Source organism: Cornus florida, unplaced genomic scaffold (genome assembly GCF_030987335.1).
Source record: "Cornus florida cultivar Cherokee Brave unplaced genomic scaffold, ASM3098733v1 CherokeeBrave_3.0.0_Hap2_Chr06, whole genome shotgun sequence".
Classification (NCBI taxonomy): Eukaryota; Viridiplantae; Streptophyta; class Magnoliopsida; order Cornales; family Cornaceae; genus Cornus; species Cornus florida.
Window position 1 is genome coordinate 80,373,850 of NW_026775576.1, and position 18,708 is coordinate 80,392,557.

Below are 18,708 nucleotides of genomic sequence, written 5' to 3' on the forward strand. Positions count from 1 at the left end.
AAAAATCAGTTGAATGATTATTTTGATAGCTCAAAATTCCAGTAGTCAATCCCACATTTGTGGCATTTATCCTTATTAGATAACTGAGAAAAATTTTGTGGGAAAAAAAGTTTATCTTATTCTTAAGAAATACAGTACGTTTTGTAGTTACTAGGAACCAATTAATTTTTTTAAATTGAGCTTTCAAAATATAGTTTTCAAAGAAACTGTCATTTTCTACTATTAAAATTTTGAATCAAGCAACCCCTTTGTTTCAATTTATGTTATCTTCTCGTGTCGTGCATCTATGAATGGAGCAAGTATATTTCGTGGATGCTCTGTGCAAACACCCAGGTAATCCTTTGATTAAGAGGCTGTGAAGTTGGTCTTCAACCCAACGGCTATAAGGGTATGAGTCGATCCAATGGTTCTGAAAATGCGAGCGCAGTTTCTTGTTCTAATGTTTCTGAGGGCGCAAGTTCAATGAAAGTCCCTTCATTACAGCATGTGTGTGTGTGTGTGTGTGTGTGATGCTTTTCAAAATAACAGCATCACTGAGCAAAGCAATGAAGGATTTAAATTTTCGTCTTTCATTTAAAAATTCTCAATGACGAACTTGTTCCCCATTAGCATTCCTCATTGTATGGTAACTTGCAAACAATTCAATACCAGTGAAAATTCCTTTGAACAGACTAGTAAATTCTAAGAGAAAATTCACAAATTGTAAAGGGACAAAGAAAAGCCATGCTTTCAGCTTGTGTGATCAATCCCATGGCTGTAGAGCAAATTTCAAAAATCAGCAAATAACTTGGAATGAGAGATATTAGGATACAATAACAGATTCTTCCAAATATATGAATATTATGCGCCATCCAAACACTGCCCAACCACCAATGAGAGTTATTTGTACATTTTTCTCACAAAATGCGAGTGACAAAGCCATATCTGTACATAAGGTTTTTACTTTTTACTACTGTATTATTATTATTATTATTATTATTATTCAAACTATGTGTCTCAAACATTATAGAAATCCTATCATATGCTACATTATGACTGTTACTTCACTTGAAATAGCGACCCTTTTAGATGTACACTCCACCTTGAACCTTAGAAGGTATATACTCCTCTGATAAGAAGGAAAGTGAATGTGTAGACAATGCTTCAATCTCGAATTTCACTCCTCCTTGCAGCAGCATTTCTAGTTCCAACCTTACAAGGCAGGAAAAATAAATAAACACATATCATGATCAAATATCAAACAAATATTTGAGAATAATAGTGAAATATCATAAAAGAGAGAGAAGCCAAAGAATGCAACCTCCAGTTTGGCACTTCTCTTAGCAGGTAACACCGAAGTAACATTGCATCAATTTTTATCTTATCTGACAAGAAATGAAAGGCACTCATTGCACACAACAAAAAGGGCAACCGTACTGAGATGAAGCCTATTGCCTATTCAGAAATCACTACATTCGACTCGCATCTCACCTTCTGCTGTCAAAGGAAGTAGACACTGTTGTGGAAGACCAAATTTCTCGGAATCCGAAGGAAAAGCTCCAAGCCACTGTATCTCTGGGACACGTAGGAATTTTGCATCGTATGCCATTTGCTTTCAAAAGAATAAGAGTGAAACATAAAAAGGAAAAAAGAAAAGTTAAGTTGGTTATACACTCGTATCTAACAAAAATAGGCAAATTATGAATGTTATTTACTTATTATATTTGGATTCCAATTAGCTAGTGTAAATACAACACAACTTGCCTATGTAGACAAAGAAAGAGATAATATTTAACGTTACCATAGAACCAAACCGGTATGTAGTCAAGATGTCAAAGCCATGGGGTTCAAAAGAATAAGAGTGAAACATAAAAAGGAAAAAAGAAAAGTTAAGTTGGTTATATCCTCGTATCTAACAGAAATAGACAAATTATGAATGTTATTTACTTATTATATTTGGATTCCAATTAGCTAGTGTAAATACAACACAACTTGCATAAGTAGACAAAGAAAGAGATAATATTTAACGTTACCATAGAACCAAACCGGTATGTAGTCAAGATGTCAAAGCCATGGGGATCACAATCTACCAAGCAATAGGTAGGCAGATGCAATTTTTTCACTAGGAGCCGCAAAAACCTGATTTAAGATATAAAATGCATATAATATTACAAGGCCAAACAAGTATAGATTATAGAACCAGAATGAAAAAGGGGCATATTTGGCTAAACTCAAATATTTAGTCTCAGTTTACAATAGGTAGGATAAACGAGCCACTACCTTCTTGTTGGGACATCTGGATAGCCTCTTCCCTGTTAGGGGAGAAGAAAATAGTTAAAACTGATTTTTGAGGATAGGTTGAAGAAATGGCATACTTACTGTGATGACAATGCAGCGATTTCTGTTGCAAAACTTATCGTTTGCCAATCGCTGGAATACTGCATGATAAAAACTCAAAAACAGTGGTTTGATCAATGAAAAGTCAAAGAAAAAGAAAAAAGAAACGAAGCCAAACTATGAACCTTGCTAAAAAAAATTACCTGATTCCTTCTCCACAACTAATATATACTGAGCAACACTTACTATATCTATATGAAAGAATTAAGAGAAAAATCAATTCATGCCTGAATATATTGTCTTCAAATATTTGAATCGGGAACTTAATCTTGTGTGTCAAGCATCGGTCGTGTTGATAAACAAAAATATATCGTCCTCGTTCCAGTATATCAACCTTCTACTACAACATATTTTTCAATTCAGATGGTAAAAAATCTTTGAGATTCATTTTGCTGAGAAACAGATTATCTGACTGTTTTTATATTGTCATATTCATCTTCTAGATACCTTTGACTTCTTCCACATGGACGGGAACGGGATGAGCCTGCAAGTGAACCAGGTATATACATTTACTTCAGATTGTGATGCCAAGAGATCAAAATACCATCTCTTACATTGTTTGGGCTATTTATGCAATCAAATTTCCTTCCAGCTTCTGAGAATCTCAACCAGCCCATCACCAATCTAAAACAGGAACAAATCACCAATAAATATTAAGTCAACAATATTCTAAGTACAATGAAGATAGAAATGATGAGCAAATGTCAACCATGATATCCACAAAACAAATCGAGAAAATAAAAAGGATTTGTGGCTATTAGAAACATGGAGAATTACATATAATAATTTCTATACCATTTTGTGTTCCCAGAAGTGGCATGTAGTATCTTAACAGGCAACAATCATTCTCGTTTAAAGCCCCGACTTTGATGAAGTACATTTCAAGTTGGTTCACCTTACAGGTTCATCCGGGATAAGTAGGACAAAGCTCTGTTTGTTAACTAAAGATATTTGTTCTTCAATGTAATAACTTGGAATAAGTTGTTCTTTGATAAATAAAAAAAATTTAAAAACAAATGAGTATTTAAAACTAAAAAGTCTCATTGCCTTATATTAAGTGAGTTTATTAGTGCACATCACTTAATAAGAAAATACCACTTTAAAAAGCCCTAATTTTAAGTCATAGAGACTAGACTTTGAATATAGAATGTACTAGGTGAAAGGTGATTTAAAGTTTTAATCCAATTCCTTGAATTTTCAGTTCTAAAAAATCCAGTTTCTTAAAAGTCCTAAGGACAAAAAATAATAATAATAATAATAAAATAAACAAATTAAAAATAAGTACTTAATTTTAATTTACTTAAGTCGTAGAGACTAGACTTTGAATATAGAATGTACTAGGTGAAAGGTGATTTTAAGCTTTAATCCAATTCCTTGAATTTTCAGTTCTATAAAAATCCAGTTTCTTAAAAGTCCTAAGGACAAAAAATAAATTAATTAATTAAATAAACAAATTAAAAATCAGTACTTAATTTTAATTTTTATCAGACAACCTAAAGTTGCCAAAAATAATAGACAGATGCTTCCCTAAAGTTTTAATACTCAAAAAGTTCAGAACTGCTCATATGAACATTGACCTAGTTCTACTTTATATAAATATAAAGACGCTGGATGAAAGAGGGGTGTTCACCAAGAAGAGCACGTAAATATTAAAAGAAAATGATAGAAATTCATCAATTAAAGAGAATCTAAACATCAACAATACAATTACAGTCTGATCTTCCATAGATCCATTTTGAACTTTAACTAGGTACTCACCCTTTTCCAACAGATACCTGCAAAGAAAAAAACGAAGTAAATATCTTCCAAATACCAATTTACATTACTTATTGGGAAAAAAAAAAATTTGACAGACTGAGTATCTAGAAAACAAGTATCCTTTCAATAATGCAGCCTATAACAAGACAATAGTCCAAGCAACAGGGAAACTGTTTTGGTCCTTAAGTAAATTTTCTTAACTTCCACTTAATGTGTTAATGAAACATTATTTACATCAAAATCAGTCGATGAAACAGTTCCAATAGTTCAACACACGAGGATGTTTGATGATACAAATTTTAAGCCCTTTATAGTTGAGGTGGTTCTCTTTTTTGGGCTCATTTTCTCAATTGGTTCATGAGCCAACCATTGATTATGTTCTTAATCAACACCACAAAGCCAAAGAGAACCACTTCCGATTAAAAGAAGAGTTAAAATATAAATCAGTAGATACTAAATAGGACATTTCTTTACTAATTGATGGATCCCAAAACACAGAGTGGACTTCATATATCAAGCTAACTTTTTTTGTATCACAATGAATTGAAGAAAGAAAAAAATCTAAATGTATTTAATTAATCAAGCAGAATTATTCTTTGTGTAAAGGAGAGAAACCTGCAAGAAAGCTGCATAATAGCACGTGGTCCTTAAAATGTGTTCTTTTTCCTTTCTTCTTTTTCACTTCCCTCACCTAGCCATCGCTAGCCTTAGGTGGATCTTCTCTCTCTCTCTCTCCAACCTTGTCCACTCTCTTTGCTCTTCTGTGGTCTTCTATCCGAATGTCTTCTCCATCTGGCATGAGTTTATTTCTCTTAATGTGCACCCCCACCCCCACCCCCTCCCTCCTCTCTCTCACACACAAAAATCTTGTATTAGTTATCTTTTTCATATGAGTCTTCTTATATGGTAAAGAGCTAAATTCTTAAATACTCGTCCTTATGCACACATGGTCTATATGAAGACAAAGCCATGCAAGACTTATACATGAGTGATGGTTCCACGCTAGGTTATGTGATACCTGATAAACCACCATGCACGTGTGCTACTAGCATTGGAAGATACATAGGCATTTATTTGGTAAGTTGCAGTGCATATGTTGGTGCAGACTTACTTCCTTGTCTTAAAACTCATGTTTAAAAAACGTTGGTTGTGTTGAATTTTTGCTGCTAATAGGATGCAAGTAAACCAGCCATTAAAAATTTATAAAACTTTGTATAAAACTAGAGAAGACTGTGGCTATGTATTTCATAATCATCAAAAAGTTGCACAACATCAAAACACTGTAATCATCCTAAATTGAAGTTTTAACTCTATAACAGATTACATAAATGAGTTCAAATTATTATCAAAGCTTTGTCCATGTTGTCTAAAAGTTAATGGACAAGCCAAGCTTTAAGATTGCATTTGATGCAGACCATATCCTCCATTAAAATATATAGCTGAACTGGAAAACATGAAAATAAATTTTGACAGGATGGTAGCAATACATACTACATTTAGGTTATGTCGACTGCATTGGAGAAGAATGCAAATGTCATTGATTGCTCGATCTACAACTGACTGTTCTGCTTTGCATAATAAAAGAGAGAGAATCGTAGTGAGAAAAGAAGAATTTATGCAGAATAAAGCTTTGAACTCCAACAATATGTCATTATGTGAATATAATAGTTGGCATAAAATTGAGACTCTGTGTTTCCTCAATTCTTAAAGAACAGAACTATAGACTGTGGTATACCAGGCAAAGCTGCAGACAGACTACAAACTTCAGTCCATTTTGACGCAGATTATATTATCCACTACAAAGATGGGAAATGATAATGCATGCTGATTCTTATAGCAAAAGTGCATTTTGTACAAAGTTTGAATCAAAATGGCATGTTGAAATACAAACCTTCATGCATATATTTTCAAGCATCCAAGTCATCGTGGTGGTAAACAAAGATGAATATGAAGATACGGATAGTTAAAGCCAAATTTGTTTCACCTTTAAAAACAGAAGGATGCATGTAAAATATATCTCTTTTTGATCCATGTTTGCTTTCTTGCAGAAGTTGCTGAACAATCAGTAGCACTCTTAGCAAGACATCTGAAAATGAAGAGAATGTCTTAGAATTGACACTAAACCTTCTCCTCTCTTCTTCTTCTTCTTCTTCTTCCTCAATTTTTTTTTTTTTTTTTTTGTTTTTTTTTTGGGAGGGGGGGAATGGGGGATGGATGTACTGACTTTTATTCCGTGGGGTTTCACATTTGCCAAGTATCTCCTTTGAAAAATTATAAATGCAAATGTGATTCTATATCTAACATTACCCACCCAACCGATATGCATGGCATTCTCTCTTTAAAGTAAGAATTTCCTTTCCTTTGGACAAATCAGAGCTGCAACAGCTGCACATACGCAATATAATAAAGAACTCCAACAATATGTCATTATGTGAATATAATAGTCACTTTTCATTGAAAATCCTTAATATTTTGACACAATACAGTCTATCTCATTTGAGAAATAAATAATATCGGAACCCTTCAATCACAAATTACACATAAATGAGACACATACTGATATTATCATCTTAAAGTGCTCTAAATAAAGCTCAAATCAAATTCTTACCTACCAAAAAATATATATATTAGAAGTCAGATTCTTGATCTGAGAAATATAATCATCAGAAACGCAGCATTGAAGTAAAGAACTTGTATGGATTTGATTAGAGATTTCTGATATCATATCAATCAATTGAGTTCCACAAATCAACTTATACATTGTCTGATAGCGTGAAACTAGAAACAAAAGTACACAATTCCAATTCCCAAATTCTTTGATGTGCAAGTGAACTTATAATTGAATTTGAATTCCCCAAATCCACCAAAGCAATTCCACAACAAAAGCAATAACACTTCCAGCTGAGTAGTTAACTGATTCAATCAATTCGCCCAAGCTTATCTATATCAGCAAAAAAAAACTTAAAATCCTATTTCTCTGCCATTTCGAGCAAAACTCAAAGCAAATTTGCGTTCGGAATCAACAAAAACACTTCCAAAATGCTTTACCTAACAATGGCTTGAATTTTAAAAGTTTTAAGAGACTTAAAAGGAATCGAACCAGTTTCCAGTAGAGTCTGTGCAATAATTTCTGAAGCGATCGATGTAAACCAGAAGCGATCGTCCGTTACAGAGATCTTGAAGAATTGATCGTGTAATTTCTGCGAAATCAATCGGGAAAAACCCTAAAAAAATCGAATCTAATCGGAATGGTTAGAAATGAAGTTGGATGGACGATGAATTAATTTGGAGCGAGTTATTACCTCTGATCTTCGCCAACAATTCGCGGGGCTGTGAACCGGACTGCTTTCCCTCCATCTCAAGTTGCGTTATTTTCAAATTCTATTGGATTGGGACTTGTATTTATTAATTGTAGGCCATCTCATATAGTAATTTAAAAAAAGAAAATTTTCAAAAAACTCTACTTAATTATACATATTTTAAAATATGTCAACTTGTTTAAATTATTAAGTTTGATAGTCAATTTTATCAAACTAATTATAAAAATATAGAAAAACACTATTTAAACTTTTTAATGTTCCAAAATACGCTTATTTCTTTCAAAAAAATTCCAACGTCAACTAAATTCCTAAACTTCATTGTTTTTCTTTTCAAGGGGGGTGGGCTCCTTTTCAAGGGAGCAGGCTCACTATTATTTTTCAAGTATTTGTCAATATCGGGTTTAAAGATTATTCGTGCAAAGTAACCAGACTTAATCGCTATTTCAATTATTTACTTAGAATTCTATTTTATGTTTTAGTATTTGTTTCAGACATTTATTTACTTTCAGTTGGGATTTATTATGAGTTCACGTGGTATGAATTTTCGAGTTATATTATTGGTATCAGAGATAATTATTTGAATTTTATTTTTGATTAATTATTATTTAATTTTCTTTCAACTTTATTTATTTGTTTTTTGTTATCTTTTTATATTTATTTATTACTTAATTATTTATTATTTAATTATTTTGATATTTTCTTATTTTGGATTTGGACTTGATTAACTCACAACTCTAAAATTTGGTGTATTACAAATTATCATACTTAGACTTAGCCGATATCACACGAGTGTGGAGTAATGCAGGTGGTCCGAGTCAATATGAAATTATTTAAATTTATCAAAGATAAATTACAAGAATTGATTTTTATTATTTTTTATTTTCTTTTAAAAAAATTAAAACCAGTGCACATACTTTCAGTAATTTAAATTGGAAAGAGGGGAGTCACATGATTTTGACAAGAGCCTAATGTAGTCAAATCAGGGTCGAAAAGTCAATCCGATTGGCAGGAATACGAGACATCTTTTCAGATCAGGACATTAGATGTGAAGTTAAGCTGAGCTGGAGTGGGATCCACGTGTACATGCAGTGAGAGAAGGAGGAGAACCGTGGAGCCCACAAAGTTCGAGGCCATTGGATTTTGGGACCCACTTTTCCAGTAAAGAATATTGACCGTACACATGAGTGGGCAGTGGATTATGGGTTCTAGATTTCCAGGAATCTACCTACAGTACAATTATTATTTTATTGTTCCCACAATTATCCATAGAATAAAGAAATGAAAGGATTATAAAATGATTTATTATTGATTTAATTCATATATGAATTAAGTATAACTGGCATTTATATCATTTAACTAAAAAAATTCAAAATATAGTATATATTGATAAGCAAATATAAAAGGAAGATAAAATTTTGAATATTTCTACTAATTTTGAATGTTTTTCATCTATGTGTTTTGTCAAAGCTCCATTGTAAAATTTTTTCAAACTTTAAATTTAGTGCTCCCAAAAATAACATAAAATGTAATTCCATTCGAATTTGATTGATTGATAGAAAACAAGCATGAGTACCAAGTTATTACATTTTTATGATAAAATAAAGTAGTCTTTACCAGCAAAAATTTTATTTGGAGGGACCAAACTAGATGTGTAAGAAATTTTGAATTTTTTTTTTATAAAAAGTAATACATTTTTTTTATATATATTATTGATATAGAAGAAGAAACAAAATAAAATTCAAAACTAATTAAGTGCATAAAGTGAGAAGAATGAAATGTTTAATACGTGGAATTTTTAGACCCTTTCCTACTATGGTGATTCAAAATGTTAACCTTTTTTTTAAAATAATAATAATACTAATACTAATAATAATAATAATTCAAGTTCACTATTTTATTAAAATTATAAAATAGCTCATATACGTGGTTTTAAACATAATTAGTGAAAAGTACTCACTTATATAATCACATACATGGTGGTTGTGATCGTGACTCATGAGCGACTCGAAGTTATTTATTGTAATATTATCCAAACCAATATATATATATATATATATATATTATCCATTTTGTGTTCATGTAGTCATAAGCAAGCAATTGAAAATTGTCTTGACATCTTTTTCATATAATTTATATTTTTATTCAATTCTAATATGTATATATTTTTTTATATTTATACTTATGAAACACGGACACTTCTACGAAAATCTCATGATATCATCGGATACTTTTATGAAGAAATCGTACCCGTATCGAACATTTATATGCGTGTCCGACACACTTTACCAAAATTGATCAAAAAATGGAGAGGAGTTGGTGAAATTCAAGAGTTATGTTTTTAACATAGAAGGGCAAATATGAAATTAAAAATATAAGAAACAAGAATTTTGGAGTAGGATGGTGCGCCTAAAGATATTGGTTAAATAAACTCAAAAAATGATTTGCCCTTCTCCAGCTTTTTTGAAAAGATAATATCAGATTTTTTGAAAAGATAATATCAGACGAGAGATAATATTAGAATTTGTTACACCATTTATATTAGTAGGGAAGTGAGGCCATATTCTTAGGATTCTACAAAATTTTGTAAGCAACAACTGCCCTTGTCTCTTATAAGTCTGGCCCTGGTCGGTCATTAGCATGGGACAGGTAACTCACGAGATGGTACTAGATTTTTAACTCGTGTTGAGGACAGTTGGAACCAATTAGAATAAAAAATATTAGAATGAATTGAACCCAATCGTAAATAATTAATTCAATTTCTTTGAACTTTTTTTTGGGTAATACGAGTAATAATTTTGAACTTCCCATATGCAAGCACATACAATTAAATGACAATTTTGAATTTAATATACATATATATGCAGTGAGACGTGATCTCACATCAGCCAAATGATACTATATATATATATATATATATATATTATATAGGTGTGTAATGTAAGCGAACACGACCCCACATCAACCAAATCCAAAATTCCAGATTCAAACAAAATTGAAAGATGACCCTACTCTACTTAAATATGCTCTACTCTCATTCACAATGATAACTACCTCTATTATTATTACCGTAATTTACAATTCACGTCGACAAACCAAACTGAAGACGAAGATAGAGAAAGAACGTAGAGTAGACTGTAGAAAGAGAAAGTGAAATTACATATATAGCCACAAGCTTTACTCCTCAGAGTTGTAACTTCCCTCGCTTTCTAGTACTACTTCCGGTTGCCCCGCCACGAAATCCAAGAGCACTGCACCGGTTTTCTCACCGGAATCTTCACTCACCGGCGGCGATGTCCGGCCGAAGAGGACGACGGCGACGAGAAACATAGCCGTAGAGACCAGGAGAGGCCAGAAGTAGGCCAGAACGTCGACGAATCTGGGGGCTAGATAGACGAGAGAGAAACTGATGAGAGAGAAAGCGGAAGCAAAAGCGATGTGGAGCTTAAATTTCATAAGCTTTTCTGGGATCTCCATGGCTACTGAAAGGTTTCTAGACAGAGAAAGTTGTATATATAGAGAGAGAGTGGTTGGAGTTTCTCTTGCAGAGATTCTCTGTGTCGGGGACGTTATGCTTTGAGGACTGTAATGTTTTTTTGGATTTGGTAACTTTTCTCATCATTTTATTTTAGAACCGGAAAGTTTGTTTCCCAAAATACCCATCTCTGTATAGACATCTCATGGTACTAAAGTAACTAAATAGTAAAGTATTTCGTTTATATATATATATATATAGATATATATATTTGGCAAGAAAATTATAAGTTGGGCAGTTTCAAAACGCATGAGGTGAATGGCTAAAATAAATTCCTAAAAAGTTCTCATTATGAAATGATATGTAAATATATCATACTAAATAAGGCTTTATATTATTTAGGGATTTATTGAGGGAAATAAATCAAAATAATGCCAAAAATTTCAGAAACTAAATTTGGAATTAAACTAATTAAGCCTGAATTTCTTTTGGAAACTAAAATTGAAAAAGATAAAAAGGAAACTAATTCAGTGGACTAAAATTTCTTCTTCTTCTTGTTTTTTTTTTTTTGGGATAACAAACACAGGGTTAGATATATTATTACATTAGGGGTAAAGTATAAAACCCCTGCACTATTCTAAATAATCATATAATCCCAATAGTATCAAATAACCCCAATACTAACAAATTTTAATTTTAATTCAAAAGCAGGAAAATGGGGGTAATTTGATGACTTTTAAAAAGTTGGAGGTTTCACCGGTTACTTTGTACGAGGATCATTAACCCCAAGGCTCAAAAAGTTGGATTAAATGAGTAAGTGACTTAGTTCTGATCTCTCAGTGAATATAGATTTAAGGTTCAATTTCTCTTGAGTGCAAATAAATTTTTTAGAGTGAGTAATGTAATGACCAACTAGCATTAATCCACAACAATAAAAAGCATTTTCTTTTTCCTTTTTCCTTTCAAAGAAAAAAGCTAAAAAAAAAATATGAGAGGTGAGAGTTCAAGTCCATGCAAGAACATTGAGCAAGAACAAATGAGCAAAAAGGAAAATGATAAAAAGTCCGACTCGATTAAAAATCGTAGCCTCAATAATCAAGGGCATTGACGCTGGTTGCCATTTTCTTCGTCCTTTTTCTAACTTTCTAGAGAATTTAAATCCACCAAAGAGAGCCATGAATATCTTTTTGTCCATGTGGTCGGTAACAAGAATCCCAGAGGGATCACAAAATGCTCCTGTCTCCACCTCTTTTCCATTCTCTACTTCAAAAGATTCAAGTCCATCAAAAGAGAAAAAGAAATCAGCTAAAATCTTTTGTTACGCTGTGCTATTCACTCAGTCATGATATTTGGCCTTATATATATATATATATAAATGAATGCGTTTTCAAGCAGCACAAGATCAACAGCGTTCCCCTGATTAGCTTAAGGTTCAGATGTGATATTTAGCAAACGACAAAAGCTTCAACTTATCTATGATCCTGGTGTGAAGGCTTTACATGTTACAGGATTAAAAAGAATATATCCATGCTACATAAGAAAGGATAAAACAGAGAATACAAATTTATTTATTCATTATTCGTGTATGTGAATCAACACTGTTTTTCCATAAATCAACATCCTCAAGTGAACCAGATCAGTACAAGAAAACATACAAACTCCACTCCTCTGAATATCTATCTGCTGCCATTGGAACAGGAAACAAAAGGGACGATGGTGCCTCTTAAACATCCCCCAGCACAAGCTTCTGGTCTAATTGCTGAAAAGCGTTTGAATATGCAGGAAGTTGAAAATTCCTCTCCTAAAATGGGGCGGCTGTGCACACACACACGGAAAAATCCTCATAGAACAGCTTTATATTCTTAAATATCAGAGGTGCTGGAAAATACTATCCATCATCATATTATTGCGATGAACAAAAAATGGGATTGACTTATCCAATCAAGAAAATACCCTTTTGTCATCAACAAAAATAATACAGGAAAGTATAATAAAATACGTAACAAAAATATCACATTTATAATATTAGCTTGCCCAGTACATCCAACCCGCCGATTATTTTCAAACCGCATGACCTTAAATATTGTCTTGTCTTGTTGCCCAGAGAAAAGCTCTCACAGAAAAATTATCTCAAAGCTCACAGAAATTATCTCAAGTTATTAGACCGAACTCACACTTATTGAGGATACTGCCTCTCAAACTGAGACTCGTGGCAATGTGGATCTAACCATTCCCTGGTGGAGCCCTTCGACATGTTGTTAAGCCCTTTTCCGCTACCCACAAGCTCTCGCAGATTCTCCAATTTATTCTCCCGCCCAGTTCCACTGTTTTTCCGATCTGCCTCCTTCAGCTTCTGCTTGAACCGCTGCTTACGGCCAGAGGAGTTCTGCTCTTGTTGCTTTGATTGTGAGGGAGGAGCTCCGTGGGGTCCCAGGTATATATTCTCTTCTTTTTTTTCCTGTCCCAAGGCAATAAACAACTAAAAAGATTTTAACAAGTGATTGAGTTACCAAGATAGGAATTAGATATAATCTTCAAGGCATGAGGGTCTCAACAGTTACTGAATTTTAATCATGCTTTTCCAATCAATAATATAAAACTCTTCCAGCCCACCTTTGGAGAAGATACTTTCAAGTCTTCTAATTCTGGAGCTGCACTTTTACTTAGATCAGGCTCTCCTATTCCCAAGCTTGGAATCACAAATCCATCATTGTCTAAATACAAATCGTAAATCCACAATAAGAATGTCAGTATGTCTGCAACTTTTACAATATTGTCAAAGCTGTGCAAATGATCATATATACCTAGTTGAATTTCAGAAAAACTTTTCAAAAATTAATCCTCACATTAATCAAATACTATGGTATGAACATGTTACAATTACTTAATTATAAAAAAGAACTACCAAGAGATTATGGGAGGTCATTGATGGTATCCTGTAGATGTCACTACACCGATTTCAGAATGAGTACTTCAATGATCATTCCAAAAAGTTTAATTATGCTTAAATTAACCTGCTTTTGTGCAAGTAGTATATATATATCTCTCTCTCTCACACACACACACAGATTAATCTTGGTCCAGCACAATTATTTATGGTAGTAATATTTCTAACTTTCTCTTGTGATTTTGTCGTAGCCTCAACTCTTCGGAAGAGGTATTACACATATATCAATCTAGAAAAAGAAGCGGCTATATACTAAATCCACCAAGAAAATTTTAAGATAGAATACTATGAAACAAAAGTATTGGGACTCTCTTACCCCAACTCCCTACACCCATTTATAGAATATGGGCAAATCTCACTATGCAACAACTGCTCAATAGCATCTCTTTATAGCCATGGAGTTGCCCCACACTGAGTCAATCATTGGTAAACTTCAAGCAAGAGGACATTTAATTTCAAATCTTATAATTTTTTCCCAAACTTAATCAAAGCTGGTGTAACCAGAGGACAGGAAACAAAACACAATGCAATAGAGTTCCATTGTATTGTGAGTGAGTCAGAGAAGGTGATGGGGGTTCAAAGGAAATTTTTTAAGTTGATATAATGATGTAGAGATGCCAGACAATTGATGCTCTATTTGCTGATTATAAAATAATAAAAGCATTACTGATGCAGCACAAAATTAACACAAGACAAAGTAAACTGTGCCTGAGAAAAGTAAGAAAGTTCATGCATTGAAAATATCAATAGACACCCCAACCTGCCATAACCAGATCCTAGTGTTATTTCAAGAAAGTAAAGAGTATATGGAGTTTGGGCACTGATATTAGCACTGGACCTGATCAGCCAGTTGAAATGGTTTCCTAGTCATTTGGCCCATTCAATTCTTTAATGGGACCATTTAGGCCATGAAACCAATTAATATGGCTCTGACTGATACAAACGACCGAAGTTCAGTGCAACCAATTGCACTTGGCAATCAAAACAGTTCTGAATAAACCCCATTGGGACTCAAAACCAGGTTCTTTGTAATAACTATTCCCAATCACTAAATAGTAAATATCATGCATTTTCCCAATCACATAAACATGTACTCTTTCCATCCCAAAATTCTTGTCCATCTTTCTATTTTGGGATGTCCCAAAATACATATCCCACTCCAAAAATCGAAGTACTATTTTTTTATAACATTCCCAAACTATCCTTTTAATTATACAAGTGCACTAATTACGAAATACAAATTTGTCTTTTAATAAGGATAAATTTGAAATTTTACTCTTATCAATACAATAAAAAAGTATAAAAAACCCACAACCATAAAAAGTTGGATTCCCAAACAAACCAAGAATTTTGGGACAGAGGGAGTATTATATTATACGAGTAAATTAATTACTGTACTTTACGAACCAAATGACTATGGAAGTCCAGTCCAGGTTCAATTGAGAATGCGACAAAGGGCAGATATTTAAGGAAGAAGAATCAAACAACAGAAACGAAAAAAGGATTTTGTGGAATAATTTCTAGCCTCAATCTGCAGTCTTAGTAGAGATAATCAAGCAATGACTAATCATTGCAGCGTTAACAACCACATTTTTTAAATGTATACTCTCATGAGCTACAACAACCACAGCCTGATTCCTGCGCATCTGACAGTGTAGGACATGTTTATAAATTCATTTTAGAAGCGAGGGTCATCCCTCAATAACTCTAAACAATGAGATCAAGTTTCCTGAAATCTTTCCTCGCATCATCAAAGGTCAACCAAGACCAGAACAATGGGAAAACAAAATTCCATTTTCAGACTGCATGGACAACCCTTATATTTAAATGGTTCTATTCACTTCTCCAACACGTAGCAAACCAGGACTTGAATCCTCCACCTTCAGAAGTTGCAAGAAATATCACTCAGCTAACAGGGGGCTCATTCACTCTTTATATAGTATTCTAGGGTAAGAATCTATCTTTTTGAATGGAATAATTTAAAAATTGACAAGTTTTAAATGTTGTCATTTCAAGAAAAAACCTAAAAATACATTTACCCAAATTTTTTTGGCAAAGTCCCCACTTTTCTTATAGAAATATCAAATTCCAAAAAGCCCCTTAATTTTCCCATTTTCTCATTTAATATTCATGCGCAATATAAAATTTGAAGTATCAGATGTGCAGTTTAAAGAAACCATCAGCAAATAATAATCATTTGCAAGTCTCATCTCAATTTTTTTCCTTTACAACTTAATCTTAAATGAAAGAATAATGCTTCCAGATTCATCTTTTGCCTTGTTAAAGTTTCCTCAACAAAATTAATAAATGCATGACCAGTAGCCTTAGACACTAAGAAAACAAAAGCAAAAGCAAGAAGTTAGAATGCCAAATTTTTTTTATAAAAAAAAATAGCATGTATTTGAGGGAATCATAATCGCTAAAGCAGGTGTAAACAACATATCAATTTAGTGCCGAATTAAAAGAAGATGATTGCGGTATTGGCCTTTTACTTCCCAAAGGGAGGTCAGGGGTTCAAGTCTCAGAAGAGACGTGTGTGTGTGAGTACCAACTAGGAAAAAAAAAGATGATCTCAACTGGTTCACTGGTAGAGGATATTGGAATTTGGAAGTAATACTTGATACTTAAGTTCATGTCTGTTGAAAGGTTTGAACTTTGTCTTAGCCTTCTAACTTACTAGCCTTAATCAACTATCTCACTCGAAAAAGCAAATAATTATCATACGAAAAAAATATAGATTAAATAATAATAATTATGGTAAAGGGCCTTTGCTTTCGGGCTGTCAAGCGTGAGAAGAATGCAAGTTCGAATCTTGAGAGCAGCCATTTTGTTCAACTAATGCCAAAGGTTAAGGGTTAGGTCCGTATCATCTCCACCCCTCCCAGCACCCTCGATTATAAGGGGGCCACACAAAGTATGAACCTTCAATAATTATTTTGGCAAAAGAGCAAAACAAGAAGTACCATGGCATTCAAAATATGTGTTTCTAGACTATCAACATTGCATTGATGTTGATAGTTCTGATAAGTGCAAGTATGGTTTATATGAAACAAAGTTTGTGTATTTCTGGAGGAGTTTATGTTCAAAGGAACTATGTCTCATGCATTCAGGTTGTGGATTTTAGCCTTCATTTTGTATGTCCCACCATTAAATATAGATTCCGATGTCATTTTTTCTGGCATGGTCTCTTAATATTTTACTTATTTTATCCTTTACGCCCTCTCAAGTTATTATGGTTTTTTTTCCCATGTCCTAGGCATAGTGCCTTATCTTTATGGAGCCAATCTCAAGTCTGAAAAAAGGAGGAGGGTGGCATGAAAACCAGTGTAAAGCTTTTTTCATAACCAATATAAACATAGATCTTAAGAATATAAAATGGGAAAATATAATTTAGGTTCAGTCTCCTTACAGACTCCAGGGATTAAGTTTACTAATATTATAACACATTAAGCCCCATTGACTTCCTTCTGAAATTCAATATCATAGCCACTTCTAACCAACTGCCGTAACATATTTTAAAACAAAATATTTGATCGAACAAATCAAAAAAAAAATACAAACTAAAACCCAACAAGCCCAATGTGTAAAGGCAACTTTATTTTGATCTCACCATGAGCCAGGGACTTCAACTAATTGCCTTATACAGCGTACGTTTGGTAGACAATATGAACAGAACACAATCACAAATCAAACAAAAATCACAGTAGGATTCACAAGATAAAATGAAAATTCTTTATCCTACACAACACAAATCAATTTACACAATAACACCAGAAACATAAAATAAAACTAGTGTTTTATACAGCGATAGCCAAGTAATCAGCAGGTTCAATCCTAAAGAGGCCACAGTTAAATTAAAATAGACCATGAGTTCCCAAAACATGAAATTTATACCCAGGTCCAATGAATGCACAAACCCATAATGGAATGATAGCCGATAAATATATAAACCCATAAAATTGGCATTGAATTCTTTGAAAACAAAATAACATAAATAAATAAAAAAAATCAGGAATTTATTTTGCTCTTCTATTATTTTTCTTTACTTTCTAAGCAACCAAACAGATTGCCGAATAAAAAAAGATGGAAAATATGGCTAACCCCACTCATCTTCTTCGATGGAAGGATTGGTTTGAACTGAAGACGGGTCCATGGGACACAGATGATCATGGATTTTAACCCTCCACAGGGCGCTAAAGCCCAGAACTTGGACTGAGTCTCCAACAAGGAAAAACCGAGTCGACTCTGAAATTAAGAGATCAAAGAACCGAAAAAAATCAATGCCCGGATCTTCAAAAATAAAAATCCCAAATAGAAGAATCTCCGAATCCAGAAAGGGAAGGTTACGCAGTGAAAAACCCTAACCCTAGAAGTCTCGCCCCTCACTGTTCGAACGAAACGTGGCGGTTCTGTGGCTGGTCAATCGAAATTACTAAATCATCCCTATGTAAGTAGGGCATGAATCCGAAATTCCATTCAAAGCAAATTTTAATGCTTTTAAATTTTAATTTTAATTTTTGAAAGAAAAAAAAAATGTATGAATCTTTTGGAAAAGTCTATAGCGCGAATCCGAATCTAAAGTTTAAATAAAACAAGACTCTATTTGTTTGGATGTAAAATATTTTTTAAAAAATATTTTTTATTTTTATTTTTTTAGTATTTAGTTGTCATAAAATATTTACGAAAAAAAAATATATTAAAATTTAACTAAAAAATAACTTATTCATTAATTTTCGATAAGTTATTTGACGTAGACTTTTGTCAAACACCGACGACAGAGAAAAAAAAATATATATATATATATATTTTCTAAAAATAATATTTTACGCCGAAAC

General features: G+C 32.9%; 3 protein-coding genes across 4 annotated transcripts; all 3 read right to left on the minus strand.

The window, feature by feature from the left end:
- Window positions 1–820: 820 nt before the first annotated feature.
- On the minus strand, window positions 821–7,514 carry LOC132312269 (meiotic recombination protein SPO11-1). The gene is made up of 15 exons (XM_059810566.1): window positions 7,437–7,514; window positions 7,235–7,334; window positions 6,446–6,519; window positions 6,119–6,220; window positions 5,626–5,699; window positions 4,135–4,151; window positions 2,931–3,000; window positions 2,824–2,860; window positions 2,520–2,567; window positions 2,359–2,417; window positions 2,260–2,291; window positions 2,013–2,118; window positions 1,471–1,591; window positions 1,301–1,364; window positions 821–1,191 (listed from the first exon to the last, which is right to left on the minus strand). Exons 1-15 carry the CDS (start codon window positions 7,489–7,491, stop codon window positions 1,065–1,067), a joined length of 1,086 nt encoding a protein of 361 aa, XP_059666549.1. The 5' UTR covers window positions 7,492–7,514; the 3' UTR covers window positions 821–1,064.
- Window positions 7,515–10,412: 2,898 nt separating this feature from the next.
- Window positions 10,413–11,095, minus strand: LOC132314959 (uncharacterized). The gene has a single exon (XM_059813724.1). The coding sequence runs from the start codon at window positions 10,926–10,928 to the stop codon at window positions 10,629–10,631; it is 300 nt and encodes a 99-aa protein (XP_059669707.1). The 5' UTR covers window positions 10,929–11,095; the 3' UTR covers window positions 10,413–10,628.
- A 1,376-nt stretch (window positions 11,096–12,471) lies between these two features.
- LOC132312270 (uncharacterized) lies at window positions 12,472–18,284 on the minus strand. Of its 2 annotated transcripts, none has more exons than XM_059810567.1 (3): window positions 17,975–18,284; window positions 13,540–13,640; window positions 12,472–13,405 (listed from the first exon to the last, which is right to left on the minus strand). In XM_059810567.1, exons 1-3 carry the CDS (start codon window positions 18,024–18,026, stop codon window positions 13,103–13,105), a joined length of 456 nt encoding a protein of 151 aa, XP_059666550.1. In that variant the 5' UTR covers window positions 18,027–18,284; the 3' UTR covers window positions 12,472–13,102. The 2 variants fall into 2 exon arrangements, with proteins under 2 accessions (XP_059666550.1, XP_059666551.1); XM_059810568.1 differs by having other exon boundaries at window positions 12,472–13,384; window positions 17,975–18,278.
- Between the last annotated feature and the right edge of the window lie 424 nt (window positions 18,285–18,708).